The 20657-nt window shown below is 37.5% G+C and overlaps 1 protein-coding gene across 50 annotated transcripts in view; it reads right to left on the minus strand.

The window, feature by feature from the left end:
- CAMK2D (calcium/calmodulin dependent protein kinase II delta) overlaps positions 1–20657 on the minus strand; it is a 291337-nt gene that overhangs the window by 137151 nt on the left and 133529 nt on the right. For all 50 annotated transcript variants that reach the window (XM_070504671.1, XM_070504673.1, XM_070504657.1 and 47 more), the window contains one exon: positions 4619–4673. In XM_070504671.1, coding sequence (XP_070360772.1) covers positions 4619–4673 — 55 coding nt within the window. The remainder of the gene's footprint in view (positions 1–4618; positions 4674–20657) is intronic.

Genomic DNA, 20657 nt, shown 5'->3' on the forward strand with positions numbered 1-20657 from the left:
CTGGGCACAAACTCTGAGGAAGGAAGAATCTAAGAAGTAAGCAGTTCATTATTTGCAGTGAAGATGTCTTTGCTTTCATGTAGCCTTTCTCTCTGATTCCTGAGTCTATTTGCAAAAGTGACTAGCAATGCTTTGTAGTTTGAAACAGTGGATAGACACTTGAATAAAAAATGCTAATTTAAAATAGCAAGAAGAGAGTATTTCTCATAGAATTCACAGCCTCTTCTGTTCTGCTTTTTTAGAAGGGAAAAGTATTCCATTAGAAGAAAACTCAATGCATCTATAAAAATAGAACTTCCCACTGGATTCTGAATAGCTGATATTCCACAGGAAGCATGAGCAAGTACCAAGCTGCCAAAACCACCATCAGAAGGACAAACACAGGGACATTCCTTCTTCAGGAATTCAAGGAGTCATCTTATCTCAGAACTGATTGGCCAAGTGACTTCCAATTTTCCCATATGAGTATTTCATTGATATCTTTATGATCATACTTTTCTAAACTATGTTTAAAATGTGCATTTTCTAAAGCTACTTACTTTTCCTATTTATAGAATAACACAACAACAATTAGATAATTTAGAGCAATTACATATGTATATCCATTAATCTCTTTTTAGTCATTGAAAATCTACAGTTTCAATCATTGTTTCCCAACTGTCTCTAAAACTGAGTGCTTTACTGGATCGTGTTTAACTAGTTTATTAATCTCATTTACTGGCAAAACATTTTCATGAGAACTGCCCATAACTCTCCTCTTAAACTTTAAATATTGAAGAATAATTGGCAAAGAGTCTGAGCTCTTCACTCTAGAACCAGAGGTCCAACAGCCTGACGCAGCATATTTCATGATACTATGGTTCAAATGTAAACTTTCACCTTCAGGAGGCTCTACACTTGGTTTCAGACCCGTTAATAACACAACAAATATCGTTACTACAGATACGATCCACTGTAATTGAAAATCTTATTTTGTTTTCACATGAACTGCTTTCTTTATATGTTCTGCACTAACTATTAAGTGCTGAATAAAAAAACTGGTACGTGAAAAAATAAACTTTATTCTAAACCATGTGATTCTTATCATCCCCTCCATTTAGTAAGGAATATAGAAATCTATAAAACTTAAAATACAGCTATAAATAACTTGATGACTCTGGAAAAACGGCATGGCATGAGAAGAAGGGTGCCTTCCTTTGACATTTGATCAATGCTGAAGTGCTTCTTGGAGAGAAGGAGATCAGAATATGCCACCCCAAAATATGCCACTTTGGCATAACGATTATTTTGAACTAAAGGCAACTGAGAATCAACAAACAAAGGAAGAGTTCTCTACCCTCCCCTTATCTGGCTAAAAGCAGGCCATAAATTTCCCTTTGAGGAAGGTGTCTGCTCTGTGTACCAGGGAAAGAAGAATGATTTGTATCATCTAAGACAAAGGGTTGACACCCCGAGGCTAACTGCTTCTTTTAGTTTCACTTCTTTTCTATGAACTCCCCTGCACATAAATATTAAAAAAAATTGTGTGCCTTGTCTCCTGTTAATCAGTCTTCTGTTAGTTTAATTCATGCCTTCATGTCCTGAATTTAAGAGGGCAGAGGAAAAGTTTTTGTTCTCTGATAGAGCTGTGATCAAACCCAATTCTGAGTGATGGTACTTAAGTAATGAACATTAGGAGATGTGCTTTTCACTCCAGCATTCATCAGAGCAAAAAGGATATATCCCAGTTTATACTACCATACCCTTGATTTACATACAAAGGAGATCTACAAAATAAATCTATCAAGAAATAAAATAATGTAAATAAACATAAATAAATCTATCAAGAAATAAAATAAAAAAGAAACAAGTCTAAAAAAACAGAGTAGACGCATTTCTTCCACTAAATACAGAAAAAAAAAATCCCTGTGCTTTCAGTGCCCCCCCCCCAGCAGTAAGGAGACACACCCTTGGGTGGTCAACGGAGGCTGAGAAGGAAACCTGGGCTCCCACCTCCACCTGTCAAGTGATAACATGGCACCTCCTTACTCCTGGCCAGTGTGGTATCAGAGGAGGTCTGCTAAAAAGATTTAAACTAAATCCAGAGTCTCAAATTAATCCAAAATGTCCAGGATATAATAAAAATCATTTATCAAATCAAGAACCAGGAAAATCTCAATATGAAAAAAATCAGTGAACAGACACCAATCACAAGATGACAATGCTGATGGAATGATTTGACAAGGATTTTTAATCAGCCATAATGAAAATGCTTCAGAAAGCAATTATGAATATACTTGAAATAAATGAAAAAAAAAGTCTCAACAAAGAAATAGAGGATATATAGAAGAACCAAAAGTCAATGGTAGAACTGAAAAAAATACAGTAACTGAAATTAAAAACTCAATGGATGAGCTCAACAGCAGAATGGAAAAAAAAATGAGGAAAAGATTACTGAAAATGAAGAGAGAACAATAGAAACTACCCAATCTGAACAACAGAAATAAAATAATATGAAAAAAAAAAACCAACAGAGCCTCAGGGACTAACAGGACTATAACAAAGATCTAACATTCATGTCATTAGAGTTCCAGAAGGAGAGGAGCAAGAAAGTGAGGCTGAAATAGTATTTAAAGAAACAATGTTTAAAAATTTCTCAAGTTTGGCAGAAGATATAAAACTACATATTCAAGAGGTTAAGTGAACACCAAATAAACTCTTAAGAAATTCAAGCCAAGACACATCACAGTCAAACTTTTAAAAACTACAGACAAAGGAAAAAATTTTAAAGCAGTCAGAGAGAAATAATACCTTATGCTTAGGGGAAAAGCAATTAGAATGACAGAAGATATCTTATCAAAAACCAAAGAAGTGAGAAGGAATTGGCACAACATTAAAATAAAATAACTGTCAACCTAGAATTCTATACCTAACAAAACTACCCTTCAGGAATGAAGGGAAAATCAAGACATTCTCAGAAAAACAAAAACTAAGAATTTGTTGCTAGCATATCTACTCTAAAAGAACGGCTAAAGGAAGTTCTTACAGAATAAAAGAAATCACATAAGAAGGAATCTTGGAATATCAAGAAGGAAGAAAGAACAATGGAAAAAGTAAACATATGAGCTCCGAGACAGACTGAAGAAGAATGACTATGCAACATGGAGTAGTGCCAAACTCCAGCCACATGAACAAGCCATGGGTGGACTGTGGCTGTGGAGAGCAGCCTGTGCGGCAGGATTGTGCATAATCAGAGGTTTACTCTCTATTCTCCAGCATACACATGGATCACCAAAATGGCAGACATCTCTGGCTGCCCACCCAACAGGCAAGACTCCCCTTTAATCTACATGTCAACGCCACGATTTAGTTCTTAACTGAGCATTCATATGATTCAGGGGAGGCCAGTTCCCTCCGAAACATACGGATTGAATTTACAATTGCTTAAAGTCAATTGCTGCAATTCCATTCCCTTAACCAACACTTGGTTCAGCTATGGGCCTGAGAAGCAATTCTAAATAAGAATTCATTAACATATCTTCTGAGGAACTACAGAAAATAATACTTTTTTCTAATCTATTCTCCAAAGATCACATTAAAATGCTAAAGAATAAGGAGTCCATTATATGAATTTACCATAATCATACAACTGTTTCTCTATTATTGCTCCTTAAGTTGGTTTTCTTTCTTTTCTTTTTTTCCCATTATAAAGGACGATGCAATGAACATCGTTCAGCATAAAGGTTTATCCAAATTTAGAATATATTTTCTATGGATTTTGCTCCTAAAAGTGAAATTATTATGTCAAATAATACAGACATTTCTGGTATATAGTATCAAATTGATTTCCAGAAAGTGTGTTATCAATAAAATCCCAGCCATGTGAGTGGCCTGTCTCACTCTATCTCATCCAGCCAGAGCAGGTGCCATGGATTGCTCCTCAAGAGTCCTTATTTCCCTTCGTTCTCGCTAATAGAGCCTCAGCTTATGAATCCTGATTGGTCCAACTCGATTTGGCAACCTCAATCCCCTTGCCAGTGGCTGGGTAGGGGTGGGCATGTGAGTCCTGGCCAATGAGATGAAATGAGAGATTTTATAGGGTAAATTTTTCATTCTAAAAAGGAACAGGAGACAGTGTCTTCCACTGGGCATTACCATGCCTGCATGTAATAATGTGAATCATACCAGTCTGAGAACAAAGTCAATAAGTTGGCATAAAAGATGGGAGTTTGATGATATTGTTGAACCCCTGAATTAACCAACCTCAATGATCTTTCTTGAGTCTTCTTTTTATATAAGATAACAAATTATACATATTCTTAAAAAATTCAGTGGAAAATTATGTTTATGTCAGCCACTTTCATACCCCAAGGTAAAACTGAGAACTATTTATGAATATCACAGTGAACAATCCAAAAGGAAACAGACTCATAAGTGTTTGCCTTATAAAGATTAACTTAAATTTTAAATAAACACTGCCTCTTTCCAGAAGAATTAGAGGTGAGTGTTATTTGAAGAACATTTAAAAAACATTATAGGGTCATTAATTTGAACTGTAAATTGGTGAAAAATCATGTTTAATTCAAAATGGATTTCAAACAGAGAGCAAAAATAAGTGAACTCAGTGTACTGTACTTACAAATCAAACACCAAGTAATGGAAGCCCTCTTCCGATATGCTGTCATGAAGTCGCACTAAAAAAGAAAAAAGAGGAGAAAGCTGTGTCACAGACATGCCATGATCAATGTTAAACCAGACTTCTAATGGGCATCTGTCTCCTAACTAAAAATGTTGGCCTCACTCTTTATTTTAGCCTCTGATAGGTCAGCCTCCTTTACAGCAGGGCTTGAGTTCAGACAGACCCAACGTTTAGGTTCTGGGTCTGATAATTATTAACTGTGATCCGAAGCAAATTAATTAACCTGTAATGATAATAGTACCTGTACTTTATAAAATAGTTAAAAAGGCAAATGAGACAATAAAAGCAAAATAAATTTGCATATTGCTAGGTAGAAACTAGATAAACGTTAATAATTGTTATAATATATCTCCGTATATCCCAAGTTACCAGGTTCCAGCAATTCTCCACTGAGAGTCTCTCCTTGCCATTCCCTTTGCCCTCGGCCTTCACCAATGCGTGCCTTGCTCACACAATATGAAGCAAGAGGGATCCTCTGCAGAGTCTCCTAAGTGGTCCCCCTGCCTCTGTTCTCCCTGTTTTCTGGGAAATGTTCACGTGGCACTCCCTGGCCAACTTGTCAAAACAGTTTTTACTATGCGACTTCTAAACTCAAGTTACTAAAATCCATTTACCAAGTCAGCAGCCAAAAATATACAGCTGGAACTTTTAGTAAGATAATCTACTAGTTCCTCAAATTAATACGACTCTAAATTTTCCAGTGAGCTAGACTTTTAGTGATAACTGGACGGAACCAACGTTTCTCTTTTCTGAATTTAAAACACTCACTGCCTACTCTGAACTAACCCACACATTTAAAACTCACCTACTGCTTTTTCTGCTATTTATTTTTGCTTAAGTCCTCTGCCTACCCCATCCTGCCCCAATGGATGGTAAACTCTTCCTTTATCCAGATCACGTGGGGTGGCTTGGCCTTCACTGGGAGCAACAGAAGGCAGGAAAAGCAACAGCCTGGGGGACTCAACTCCCGTTGAAAAGTCACCACCAGAGGATGAGTTCTACCACAACCTGTTCCTACTATGTTCCCCAGGCAGCGATCACCACCATACGGGAAGGGTGGATTCAAAAGAACATTTAGATCGTCACACAAACTACAATCACCTACAGAAGGAGTTTGTAGCATCCTCGAAATTCCCAAGATCAGAGACTTAATGTTCTTAATTGTAATTTCTTACAGTCCAATTCCATCCCTGTCAGATATCACCCTTGGCCCACTACTAAAATCTTTTGCAAATCCCTCTCCAGAAACTTCTCCAAGGTAGGGAAAGAGAGACTTTTGCTTCACTCATAAACACAGATTATCACTTGTAAAATGTGGATTTTCTATAATCATTAACATGAGGAGGGGGCCCAAAATGTAGGCAACCGGGAATGTGGCCAACGAAGTTCAGTCGCAGACGCTCTGTTCGTCTCCTAACTGTATGAAATGTGAACACACTGCGGTCTCCTCCCCTCATCTTATTTCTCTCTCAGTGTCACCCTTTAATTCATGGATGCAGCATATTGTATTTTTATTAACTAACCCTAATAACTGTCCCTTCTTCAGTATTTAGAATTTCTTTCTCAACAATACTATGAAACAGGAACCGTATTTCATAGGTCTTTGCTTCCCTCACAGAGACTTGGCACACAGTAGAAGGTCTTTTGTTTTTAAGCATTTATTATACTAGGTGCTAGGCATCCTCCCAAGCTTTTGGACAGAAATTTTCACCAAAGCTCAGTATACCTATATACCTAAAATAAAACGATTCATACACAAACAATTCCCCCGTAACTTTAATCGCCTGAAGGCTATTCAACTTGCCAGTATCAGAGATGCCTGCTACCTTTGTTTAAACTTACACTGCCAAACAAAATCAAAAGTTTGGCTCGGTGATGTGTCTTCCGTCTGTAGTCATTCAGCACAGTAAAGAAAGCCAGGTCATGGCTGATAACTCTGTGCCTTTCTTGAATGACACAGGCTCACAGAAACCTCATGGAGTGGCTGTAACACAATCTGGGTTTAAATGAGTTCACATAATAGTATGTCTACTTACAGGACTCAGTTATTCTGTGAAAATAAGATGGGTTTCCATGCTATCAAAGTTAAACTGAAAAGTAAAAATCACAATGTGAGCCAGAGGGAAAGACCACTTCTTCCTCCCACTGTCTCAGGTAAAAGCTTCAGGTTGGGTGGGATCTCACGTTTTCAGATCAGGGTTGTAGAGATAAACAGAAATGGAATTTCAGGTACAACTGGAGAAGCAGTCTTAATTTATGGTTATATCTGGAATAAGATTTTCTTACTATGATAACCACTAATTTATTAATACTTAGAAAATGGAGTACTTTTTGAACAAGAATAGCCCGGATGCAAGCCTGATGATCAAACAGATGATATTGTTTTTGGTCAAAATCAATTTCACGAAAGCATTTAGCCAGCAAGCACATGATAATGGTTAAAGATAAACCATTTGGCCAAGTTCACTCCTTCTGCATCATCTAGTTCCAAAAGAATCTCTAATATTTCCAACCAGCCATTTGACCAGATGAGATTAATTCTGAATGAATGATGTTATTGATACAGCAGGAAAACACAGCATCATCTTTTCTTGCGATAAATGTCCACATGCCCTTCCTTCTCTTACTCCTTCTCTCCTTATGACTCCGCTACTTTCTTCCGCTCTCTTTTTTAAATAAAGAACTGGAAAAAGAGAACTAAATGAAATTTCACAATTTTCATTTACTAACCAAACTATGTAATATAGTCTCCACATGTTTACAATTACTTTGAGAATGAGTTTGCTTGCTGTAGAAGCTTTTAACTCTCTAACTACTATTCTCAGAGTTGGAGGAATGTCTATGCAGTCTGGAAGACAGTGTCCTACACAATCACAGACATCATCTATTTCTTTTCAAGCCTTTTCTGTCAGTCAAAAGTATCAATCTTCCATCCTTTTTCTTTTTAATGGTTTGTCAAGGGTTGACAATTGTGTTTACTTTTACAAACACTTACATTAATTATTCCCTATAAATAACTGCGAGTTCACTTTTACACCCATGGAATTACAAGCTGTTCTGTTCACCACAGCTGTTAGCTCAAGATGGACTGCATGGCAGCCTTCAGAGCCACTGCTGCACGTGGAACACACACACCACGTCCTCGCTCTGACTGCTCTGTGAGTGCCATAAGCTGCACATATGGGTGCACACAATTACCTAATTACAGTCGTCCCTCAGATGCTTTGAGAAAGAAACGTTAAGGAAGATAATGAGAAAAGCATTTAAGAAAACAGGTTATAAGACATCTTGGCAATCATTCTTTTCTGAAGTTTGCTCCAAGGTAAAATCAAATCTATAAAGAAATGCATTCTCATAAACTGAAACAGTGTAACAGTTCTTATCTAGAATAAAATTCTAAATTCTAGGGCATTCAGTATGGGATTTATAAGGTGGAAAAAGGTTCTTCTGAGGCTAAAATATTTCCAAAGTTTAGTTGACCCAAGGCCTGATCCTTTTCCTCTCTCTCTTGCACATATTATCAATTTGGCAGTTTGCATTCAAATTATCATGAAACCACTGCTTTCTCTTCCTGTCCCATGTTCATGTACGATTTCAGTGGCATTTCTAGCTAAGTACTAGCTCCACAAGGGGGGCAAATAGGACCAAAGGGGACCTTGTAACAATTTGAGAGAAGTAACTGTATTTAAATGTGATAGAAGTTTCCCGTCTATTTTAATACGTCATTTCATTTAAGGGGTTAAAAGATACAATAAAATTTATAATAATACTGCTTACTCTGTCAAGCACAATGTAAATAATTTTTGCAAGAGTTATTTTACTTAATGTATACAACCACCACAAGGATACCTTCCCACCACCTTTTACAAATGAATGCGTATAGGCTTAGAGAGGTGAAGGAAACTTCCAAGGCTTAACGGCTAGTAATTGACCAGGCTAGGACCAAAATCCAGAGATGGAGGATTCCAAAGACCTGGTTCCGACTCAGAATATTATGTGGACTCTCTAAAATACATTTGTCAACAAACGACTCCCCAAAGACCTTGCAGCGTCTGAGTTGGCTTGTCAGGGTAAAACAATGTTTACAAGGGGAAAAAATAGTTACGGTGACTAGAGAAAGAAAAGCAGGGCTAAGTAAAAAACTATTTATACAAAAAGCGCAAAACACTTTGAGTACAGAAAGTTTAAAGTGTGATGCTATAATCTGGGGATATAGAGACAGCTAGGCAATGACTAAGATACAGAGTCAACACCAGCCATGTTTGTCTCTCTATATACTTCCTAAATCCCTAGAAAACTCTTAACTCCCCTCTTCACTTCAAATTAGGAATGTTAGAGCTTTCAGTGACTTGGCTATTTTACCCAACAGGATATTTAATGTACCAAAAATCTTAATTAGTTAAAGAATCTGGAAAACTTACACAACATGTAAAATATCAAAAATTTAAAATACATTATTTTCATTTCCAAATTAACATTCCATGTCATGGACATTATGATAACATGGAAAGAGAGGTGTATACATATATATACATATATATATGTGTGTGTGTGTGTATGTGTGTGTTAGGAATAGAAATGGGTGTGCAAGGGAGAAGATGGAAAAAGAAGAATTAGACTCTAAATAGAAACCATGTCAAAATCACTTATTAGATGCATCTTATCTGTTTTGACACATACTAAAGAACATTTCTGTCACAAGGAAGTGAACATATTCTTTTCTGGTGATTTATTACCTTTCAAGAAAGACTATTAGGATCTGAAGTCACTTGTCTCAATTTCAGTGTACCTCCTTCCCTCTCCATTTCCTAACAGCATCCTCCAAATAAAATCAAGGTTGGTGATTAAAATTTTGTGAAATTATTTATACAACATATTATTTGGCTCAAATTATACCGCCTCTTACTCTTCCCCGCAACCAAACTCACTAGCTGTTGCTCTCTACTAGAATTTATTATGGAGAGGTAGCAGCCTCTTGCATTGGTAGCCCCCAGTGGACCATGTCTATCAATATTCATGTCCTTGTGCAGTCCCCCCTCGCCCACTGCCTCTGGGCTCGGTCATGTGAGTCGCTTTGAGCGATTAGCATAAGTGATACAAGCAGAGCCTTAATAAGCTCTGTACATGGGAGCTGTCCTCTTGGAAACCACATGTCATGTGGCTAAAAAAAGTTCAGGTTAGACCAAGACAAGAGACCACATGGAGAGAAACCTGGAGGATAAGAGGCCATCACTAGCAGAGCTCATAGCTGCACGCAACTCCATGAATGATCTCAGTTACACCACGTGGAGCAGAACAATCATCTGAGCCCAGTTATTCCACAGAGTCACGAGAAATGATAAACTTAAGCCATTCAATTTGGAGTGGGAGTTAGCCAACAAGAGATAAATAAACAGGAAAGACAATCTGAAATGTGTGATTGACCCACTGTCCTCAAATAATTCTTTCAAAATCATAAGCAATTTGTAGCAGAAAAAGAATATTTCACCTCAAAATATTAGTATAAATCTTTAAAACTGAACACGGTAAGGCAATGCTGCCAATGTTATCATAACACTAATAGAGTAATTCACACAGAACAGATTGTATTGCATCCTCATAATCACTGTTAGTCAGCTCTGAGCAATAGTCCTGGTTATAAATGAGGTAGATTTTTGCATTTTTAGCTTTGCTATGTTGCAAGGATTGAGGTAGCTGGATTTGGTTCACACGCTGTGATGCAAAAATGGCAGCTTGTAAGTCAGACACTTTTTACATTTCCATCAGCAGTTAATTATATTTCACAGCTAGACAAGCACTAGCCAAGCTAGGCCATGCAGTATGCCAAGGCTTCTCAAAAGAGAGATGCCAACATTGAGCTCATCTGTTAATTAAAAAAAAAACTGATTAGTCTCAGACATTATAACAGTCATATGGCACCACTCAAGAGAAATTTCAGCTCCACCATTACTACCAGCTCTTTTGTGACAAAGCTGATCATTTCTAGAGAGAAAAGTTTCCAAATAGAAAACACAGAAATACTGAAAACCAAATTCAGAATCAAACTAACATTTCCAGAAAACTGAAGGCAAATCTGTATGTGTGCTTTTTTTCCTAATCTGTATTTAACACAAGTAATACAGTTAATAAAACAGCATCATTTGTTTTTTTATCTCTCTAGCATAAAATATATTAATTTAGGTTGCATATACTTGAAAACTATATGCACTCTTTTTCTTTGAAAGACAGATCTATGAATACTGTTTATTTTATTTTAAATAAGTATGGATATTTCTTTTGTTGTTACTGTCATCAAAGTTAATAGTCTTAGAGCATTTATACTTTGATTTTCTTTCCTCGTCTTAACATGATACTTATAAAATTTGGGCATAAAAAGTTTGAGAATTTGACTTAGCTGGCAAGGGCAAACAAATAAACTGGTCAAGCACAGAAACCACGGTCTATTCTAATTTTAGATATTTGAACACAAATTCCTAACGCTGCATAAGTGATATCTATTTTTGACAAAATTCTTAGCAATATGCCCCATTTAATAAATGCCAAATAAGCCATTATTCAGTACTCAAAATTAAAATAACTTTAACATAAGAAATCCAAAAATTATTTTAACAAAATTTCAAATATTTTTCTTGTAGTGACCTCAAAGTCATTTTAAACTTAATATTAACTAACAGCAAATTATATTTAAAAGTAATTCATTGCTAATATTTAAGAAAAAGGAGCAGAAATTAAGAACTTATTGAAAAAAAGCAAATATAATTATGACATGAAAACTCAGTGGAGAATGCCATCCACACTAACTTTAAAACTATTGTAAAAGTACACAGAAAAGGCATTGTATCCCCAAACCAGTCCTGAAGGTCAAAGTGTATCAACCTGCTGACCATAATCTCTATCCTTAGTCCCAAACTCCCACCCGATTTCCTGGTTCTGGATTAAAAGTCAAGTTTAGATTAGCGTCAATATCTATAGGATCAGGTTAGTCACATTCAGGACTGACTAGAAGAAATCGTGATGTTTTCTAATAGGCCAGAGCTAGTTATAAACCCAGATTATTCAAAGGGGCTTCTGGCTGGTCTACCAACTCAGGAAGATAGCAGAAAATGAGGAGATATGACCAGTGACCACTAACGATATGGCACACCAGCTATACCAATCACGTGACACCACGAACAGCATGAGAGAACAATCAATACTTCTGCTGGAAAGAAAAGTCATAAAAGACTAAACAGAGAATTTCAGAGATGGTTAATGAAACAGAAAAATAAGTGGATAATTCATTTAATACCCTTTCCTGTTCGTTTTTAATAAAATTATATATGTTGAGTGAAAATTAAATTACTTATTACTAGTATCTACAAATATTCCTTGTTTGAAAAATAATTTTAGATTATCTTGTTGCATATTTTAATTGCATGATTCCATTCTACTTACTATAATTTGTTCTTGGAAAAGTGACTTCATTTCTTGGAAAGGTTAATACTCATTTCAAGTTTCCTTTATTTAAAAAAATCTTTCCTCCTTCAATTATGTATCAATATCATTTATGTATTTCAATAAGTGGTTCCGACTTTCTTCATTTTCTTTTTTCTTGCCTTATCTTTTTGTTACTCTATCTTCCGATACTTACATAAAGCTCATCAGTGATTACTCATAGATATCCTTCAGCATTAGGAACATTAAAAAAGAAAGAGAAGCTGCTGTCACCAGATGACTTGCATTTATAGAAATCTCAAGATGGTGTACTTCCATATCGTACTTTAATTATAAGGAACTAACAAAGCTTGGGCTAATGCCATCTTTCTGTTAAATTTATAAAAATGCACACACCTATCTACTCTGTATTAAAGGTGTAAGAGTGTCTGATTAAGGCAAAAAACGGCCATTGGCAGTTCCTCTGCTCTAAGGACCTGAACAGCATCACTATAGTTGGGACTATGGAACCCAGTGCAGTGCTACCACTCTGCCTCCTATAATCTGGGTCAAAAAGAGAAGCACCATTGTTGATAACTGCACATCAGGCTGCTCAGCTCGCTCCATATCTATCAGCAAGATACCAGCACATTAAATGCCTTAAAGTAGCACGGTAATTTGCTACCTTTGAAGATCAAACAAAGGCTATGTTATTTATGATAAACTGGGGATGTCGCACAGGAAGAAGACTGCATGATGCCAACGAACAGACCAGATAAGGATCTTTTTTTCAAAGTGCAGATCAAAGCAGCATTTAAAACAAGAATAAAATATATCAAAGTGCATTTCACATTTAAGTTAACTACAGCTTTGTGAAACTTTTGCTTGAGTTCTACATATACGTATATTGCACGCCGGGTCATGATATAAATCCAGTTTTTTTAAACTGTAGATCACAGACAAAAGGTTTAATAAGCACTGGGTTATATGATCCTTTAAGAGGACCCTATAAAGTCCTTTCCAACTCTGTTTCTACATTTCTACATTTCTGGATGACTGTGGCTAATAAACAGAAGGGAAAATAAACATACAGTTATTACCGATACCAGGTTGAACACAATCCCCTGAATGTGAGACATTTCCCTCTTCAACACTGCAACAAATTTAAGCTGAAAACATACTTCATTTTGTTTCAGATTTGTTCCTAATGAATAACTAGAGAGAAAACTTCAAACATTTATCTTGCCAATTTAAAAATATGCCCTCTTCAAATTTTCACCAAGCAGATGAGTTGCTTTTCTGACACAGCCCTTGGAGAACAGAGTGAATGGAAAAACTTATTAGATCATCCTCTCTTTGCAACTTACTACCATATTATCTTAACACGTGCAACTGAATTTTCCCTAGAGACAGACCAGCCCAAATGCTCTCATCTTTCAAACCCCTTTCTGAAAACTCACCTCTTGCATAAAGTATTTTTCCAAACTTGATTCATCTTATAAGCAGGAAATGAGTGAGTTTAAAATTCTACTAGAATGATAAGAAATGCAATGTAAAACTGTAGCTGGTAGCTATATTCTATTATCTCATAATGTTTTTCAATTAACTATTTTTATGCTGAAAGTACTTAAAAATACCAGTTTATTTGCTCTGAATAATATATACAAACATGAAGTACATGAAAAAGAACATACTGCGATCTTAGGCTCATAATGGAGGGAAAAGATGAAAGTTATTTATAAACTTATTCATGAAGTAGATATCATTGGAATAATAACGGATATTAACAAACATAGCTAGGGCATTGTTACACCAGTCAGCACCAGTCAGCAGCATGTACCTGGTAATATATTTTTGGTTAAGCATTCAGTGGAACAGTTGGTTCACCCGGGTCGATGATTTTTTTTTTAAGTAAAGAATAATTGTCCATTTATCATGAAATCAAGGAAGTTATAATGAATGCCAGGCATCTCAAACATTTGGTGCGTTTGCTTGCCTCATACACATCTCAAACCAAACAAACCTAAAGAACTCTTGATCTTCCCCTGAAACCTGCTCCACCCCATGTCTTCTGTGTCTTTCTAGTTGCTCAGGATAAAAACAGTGTAATTCTTGACTCCTTTCTCTCAGCCTAAAATCCAATGTGAAAGCAAATCCTTCAAAATATAGACTGGGAAAATCTCTGCTTCTACCCTGCCCCGTCACTATCCTTACCAGTGCAGCCAGGACATCCTGTTAAGATTGAAATCTGATTATTGCCCCTCTGCTCAGAACCCTCCAATGATTCTCCAGCTGCCTCTGAGTCAAGGTCAAAATCCTATTTCCGGCCCATCAAGCACCATGAAGCCCCCTTCCCACCCGCATTTACCTCTTGGCATCTCCCACCACCACCCTTCCCGGTCGGCTCGATGCACACCAGCCCTCCCCTCTCATCGCACTGGCCTCCTTGCTGCTCCTGAGAGCTCCAGGCAAACTCCCGCCTCAGTCCTTGCACTCGCTGTGTCCTTTGCCTGGAATTCTTTTTCCCCGGATATGGCTCACTAGCTCATCTCCTCCAACTCCCTGCTCAGCTTTTCACCTGTTTTGTGTAAAGACAGCTTTCCTGGAACAGAGCATGTCCCTTTGTTTCTGTATTATTGATGGCTGCTTTTGAGCTAGGACTGCAGGGTTCAGTAGTTACAACAAAGACCCTATGGCCAGGACACTGAAACTATTTACTATTTGGCCCTTTACAAAACAAGTTTGCTGACCCCTAGAGTAGAAGAAAAGGTTGTGGAAAGGGAGAAGATAGGTTACAAGAGTCCAGGGTGTGGCCCAGATGATCTACGCAGCTAAGTAAAGCCATGGAGCATGATGGTTAGAAGCGGGGAAGGAGAGATGGTAGTAGGCCAGCTCCTGTATAAATCTAAATGGTGGAGAGCAGCAAGAGAACAGAACGGTAGGAAACCACAGCGCTAAGATGTGCAGGACATTAGAATCTGAGAAAATGTATTTCAAAGATGGGCTGGTGGTGGCCTGGCCCTGTGGCGGAGTGGTTAAAGTTCCAAGCGCTCTGCTTCAGCAGCCCAGGTTCGCGGCTTCGGATCCTGGTGCAGACCTACTCCACTCAGCAGCAATGCTGTGGCAGTGTCCCATATACAAAAACAACAGAGGAAGATTGGCACAGATTTTAGCTCAGGGCTAATCTTCCTCGAACAAAAAAAGAGGAAGATTGGCAAAGGATGTCAGCCCAGGGCTAATCTTCCTCAGCAAAAAAAAAAAAAAAAAAAAGATGGGCTGGTGGAAGGATGGGGATAGGGGTTACTGAGGGAGGAAGTGCTAACAGCGGTTTTAGAAGAGCAGCAAAGAGTAAGAAAACACTCACCCACCTCCAGGTGCAGTGCTGTGTGGAGGACAGAGAACACAGCCAACACTGCCCAGTGCTGCCGCAGCCTCAGGGGACGGGCAGAATGCGTTGGCACAAGAAGCAGTGAGCATCAGAGACCAGTGGGAGAGCAGAGTACATTCTACATATATTACATCAGATTTATTATCTTATAATTAAAGGGAAAAAGAAAACTAATAAAAGGTGCCGAAAGTTGGCAATTTTCTGACAGTCTAGATATTAACCCAACGGTTAATCACATTGCTGAAGATTCGCTCTTTGATAAATTTTCATATTTATTTTTCTTTTTTAGAAGAGACCTATCTTTAAATAAATGTATTCATTTTTAAAGACCAAATTTAAGGAGTATGAGTTTCTGTCATTTTATTACTATCATACTCCTGGTGGAGGGGTGTTCTAAATCTTATTAAAGCGTTCTTGTGATTTTAAATGTTTATGCATATGTCCTGTATTTATAGCATCTAAATTACTCACAGAACAATATATAGTTACTCTGATTTATGCATTCATATCATAACAATTTTAATATTTTCATACTTGGTTTCAATTAAGTTTTTCTTCCTGGTTCTTATTTGCCAGATAGGAATACCGAAAAAAATGAATGAAGATGATACATTTTTTAATTTGTCCACAATAAAAACAATTACATGACATTAATTCTTTTTTTGATGGAAATTGGTTTTGCCATCTCTACTCGTAAGCAGAATATTACGTCAAACTCTCCTTCAATCTTGAACAAAACACATTAATAGGAAACACATTTCAGATTTATTAGTAAATATCTTTATCTCTATAATCTTGACCATAAGTTTTTATTCAGAGATTCTAAGACAGTGGGATAAACGTTTAAGGAACTTCATGGACGTTGTACTTAAGATTTTTCAGAAACAAAGCTCTTGACAGAGGCGGGCAGTTCATTCTTTCAGTTATTCAGCCATCTTCTTGAATGCCACATGCTGGGGATATAACTGTGAACAAGTCAGCCGTGGTCCCAGCCCTCGCACTGTTTTCAGTCTTTGGGACAAAATCCTCTTGCTAATTTTGTGATTCTGCATTTTAGACATCTAAAGCATATCCCAATACTTTCATTTTACTCTTCTCATTATCCATGCCCTTGGGAGCACATGAATATAACATGACTATGTGGCAAATGAATACACACAAGTCATCAGTTACAACAAAATTCACTATAAAATCTATGTGAGGCTACCACATCCACGGTCTTTACCACTGACCAACTGATTTCATCAAACACATTTCCCTGATGTTTCTTTTTTCCTGAATTGACTTGCTATTGAGAAAATTTAACCAGTTGTTTAACCTGAAAGATAAATTTCCTAGTAACCAAAAATTTAACATCCCTTGTGACCTACCCAATCCATCATCCACAAGGCGGCCATCCTTTCAAAATGTGAATCTGGTTATATCACACTCATTCAGCTTAAAATTCTTCAATGACTTCCTATTGATTTTGTGTTAAGGAGCAAACTCCTTAACATGACCCATTTATCATATAATTTATCTTCCAAACTGGGACAATTTGAGAGAGAAAGAGGGTGATTAATTTTTACACCAGTAAACCAGGACAGCCCTGAAAAAGAGGTTAGCCTCGCCTCCCCACCTGGAAGGCTGCTTGCTTTTGTACAGCCAATGGGCTAAAAATGGTTTTTACATTTTTAAGAAACTGCAAAAACAAAACACAAAGCCTAAATTATTTACTAGTGTACAGAAAAAGTTTGCCAATAATGGTGTACAGCTGAAATTTACACAATGTTATAAACTAACAGGACCTCAATAAAATTTTTAAAAAGTGCCAACCTGTGGATTAGGGCATTTCACTTGTGCAAAATGGATGACAGTGCCAATGATTCTTGTCTGACAGCAATGCAAATGAGCATGGTGCTATACAGATGTAAATGGATTCTCAAAGGTTATAGTTTTATTGCCTATAGGGCAATAATGATTTTGGTAGTGTAGCAATCACATTCCAGAAATTCTTTCTTTCTATGACTATAAATATTTTTGTTACTCCTGTATACTTTTGAACTAGCATTGGCATCCTGCTAGTTTCCTCATTAGTTAATAAATCTCTGATGTTACAGGTGGATACATAATGCTTTAATTGGCGTATAGTAGCACATTATATGGATATACCACAATCCACTTCACCAGTCCCCTAGGCAAGGATGCTTGGATTGTTTCAGTCTTTTGTTCTTCAGCCCTATTGCTATCCTTCACCCTCAGTGAGCTCCTGATTGTTTGTTAAATACTTCTATAACAACAGAGGAGCCAGGATTTCAAGGCCTTCTTTGGTCCAGAGGTATTTAACTGATAATCTGTTTGTATTTTGTACTCCAAACTAGCAGGAGGGCTTATCCTTTTTGACTTTTGAGATGCAAGAGGTTCCTCTCCTGGAATGTTACCTACTCCAGTCTCTACTATGGAAATTCTACCTGTCCTTTAAGCTCAAATGTCAGCTGCTCACAATCTACGGACTTGACATGGACTCTCCTTCCTTTATTTGCTGTAGTCCTTTGGGCCTCACTTCAGGTAAATTTACAGGAAATTTAAAATTACCCATTGAAATAAAAATATAAAACCTAATCAATCTTGAGTAAATTTACATAATCAGATCAAGAAAATCAGAAATCATACCAAATTTACATCCAGAGCCAAAGTATATAATGGAAACATGGCTTGAACATAATAAATCTAAAACAAAAAACAAAACAAAACTGAATCTTTTCAAGCACCTTGTATCACGCCTGATATAACAAAATGATAGTTTTGCAAATTGATAAGAAAGAGAAAAATGGAGATAAGAATTACTGTTGTCCCTAAGTGCCTTAATCACTTAAAGTGAACACTCCTGCTCACTTGGTAGAAGAGCTGTCCACACTTTTGCTCGGACTTTATATACATTAAGCCACTTTTTGTTCTTACTGTGGCTTCTAATGTGAATTCTCATACAAATGAGACAACACACTGAGCCATCAACAAGGTAGTACCCCATGAGGTATTGGGCTCCTGGAAACCTGGTGCTGTATTTCTGGCTGCTGTATTCACTGTGACTAGTATGTTCTGGCAAATAGAAGAAACTGGATAAATGTTTCTTAAAGGAATGAATGGATTCTAGTATCAGTATATCAGAAGGTTGGTTTAGGCTAAGTTGGTCTCCTAAACCATCTGTGATGACAAATTAAACAGAAAGTCAACCTTCGGATAAGTGGCACCTCATAATCAACATACAGGCACACTAAAAGCTGCCAGGCAAGCTTTCAACTGACTACAAAAAAGTTAACATCCTCTTAGCTACAATAACACTTATCAAACTCTGCCTTGTCCTGAAGTTTTGTGCACGTCCCTGATAGAAGCAAAGTCCTCTCTTCTTTCCGACCAAGCAGCTGGAATAACGAGCAAGTGACCACCTGCCTAGAAGGCCAGATGTCTGGTGATCAATGTAGCAGACACAGGAGCTTGCAGAAATATCAGACTTGCCTTCTAGTTCTTTATATATACCTTCTTTAACCCACAGGATGTTGAAGGCAGGGAGCAAGCACTCATTAAGTACTTGTTGGTGATGAATTCATTTATTCTTTCAGTAAATATTTATTGAGTTCCTACTCTGTGCAAAGCACTGTAGGCACTAAGAGTAAAGCAGGCAACCAAACAATGTGCCTGACCTCACAAAGCTAATGTCAAACAAATAGCAAATATCTATGTTAGGGAGTGATAAGTGCTCTGTAAAACACTACAGCAGAGCCAGGGGGAAGAGAGCACCAGGAGAAGGGAGAGGAGGTATTTGGAAAAAGCTTCACTGGCAAATTTTGAGGGGAGACCGGAAGGAAGTCAACAAAGCAAGCCATGGGATGGTTCAGAGAAAATCAGAAGGAAGACAGAGGGAATATAAGATCCTAAGGCAAGACTGTACTTGATCTGTTTGAGACACAGTATGTCTGGACTGGAGTGCACAAGGGAGCGGGCAGTAGGAGATGAAGTCAGGGGTGTAAGCATGTGTGTTTGGGGGGTGTGGGTCATACAGGGTTTCAAAGGAGGGTCTTACAAAGGGCTTTGGCTTTTCCTGAGCTCCATGGGAATTCACTGTAGGGTTCTGAGGAAGGGGTGATGTGTTCTGCTTGTTTTAAAAACCACACCGTAACTGATGTGTTGGAAGCAAGGGCAGAAACATAGAGAAAACAATATAAAAAGCCAGGTGAAAGATAACGGAGTTTCAGACAAGGGTAGTGGCCCTGGAGGTATCAACGTGGTTAGATTCTGGATACATTTTGAAAGCAGAGCTGACAGGAACTGCTGACAAATTAGATGTAGGACATAAGAGAAGGAGAGGAATAAAGTAGGACATCAAGGGTTTTATTCTGAGTAACTGATATTTTAGAACAGGTGAAGATGGAGGAGGAAACGGCTGAGGAGACGGGAGTAAACCGGAAATGCCAAACATACCTCTAAATGGAGAAATCAATATGGCAGAAGACAAACGATTTCATTCTTTAGTGAATGAAATCTCCTCCTGCCCACTTGAATAGAGCACATTAAAACTAGGTTTGAGAACATTATATATCGTGTTTCAGAGCAAGAGCTCTGAAGTCAGATTGCCTAGGCTCCAGTGGCCCTGTCACTTATTAACGATGCACATTTGGACACTTACTTAACCCCTCTGTGCCTCAGTTTCTCAGTTGTAGAATGAGGCTAATAAGAGAATCCTTCCATTGGTTTGCTGTGACAATTAAAGGAGATAATATGCATCAGGAAGTCAAAACAATGCATGGTACATAAAAGCACTGAATAAATGTCATGTGTTATTGTTACCACTGAATTAAATGACTATAATTATTAAATTAAAAGGAACTGTTATTAAACAAAAGTTTGCTTTAAATTTTGTACCTAAATTGATAAATTAATTTGTACAAATAGATATTATAACAAATCAATTCTTTTGTACTTGTGGTTGACACTAGGCAGTTACTTGTAGGATGAATGACAACAGGGTTTTGGCAAATGGAGAGCGAGTGAAGAACAGAAGCGTGTGACTGCCCCAGGAAGCTTCAGTCAGGCCCCAGCTGCCAAACAGCCTGCTCTCCAGTCTCGGCCAAGTCCAGGATGGATCTCAGCCTCTACTCCTCACACACAGATTAGAAGGCTGGAGTCAGATGGGTCTAAACT

This window comes from Equus asinus, chromosome 3 (genome assembly GCF_041296235.1).
Source record: "Equus asinus isolate D_3611 breed Donkey chromosome 3, EquAss-T2T_v2, whole genome shotgun sequence".
NCBI classification, from domain to species: Eukaryota; Metazoa; Chordata; class Mammalia; order Perissodactyla; family Equidae; genus Equus; species Equus asinus.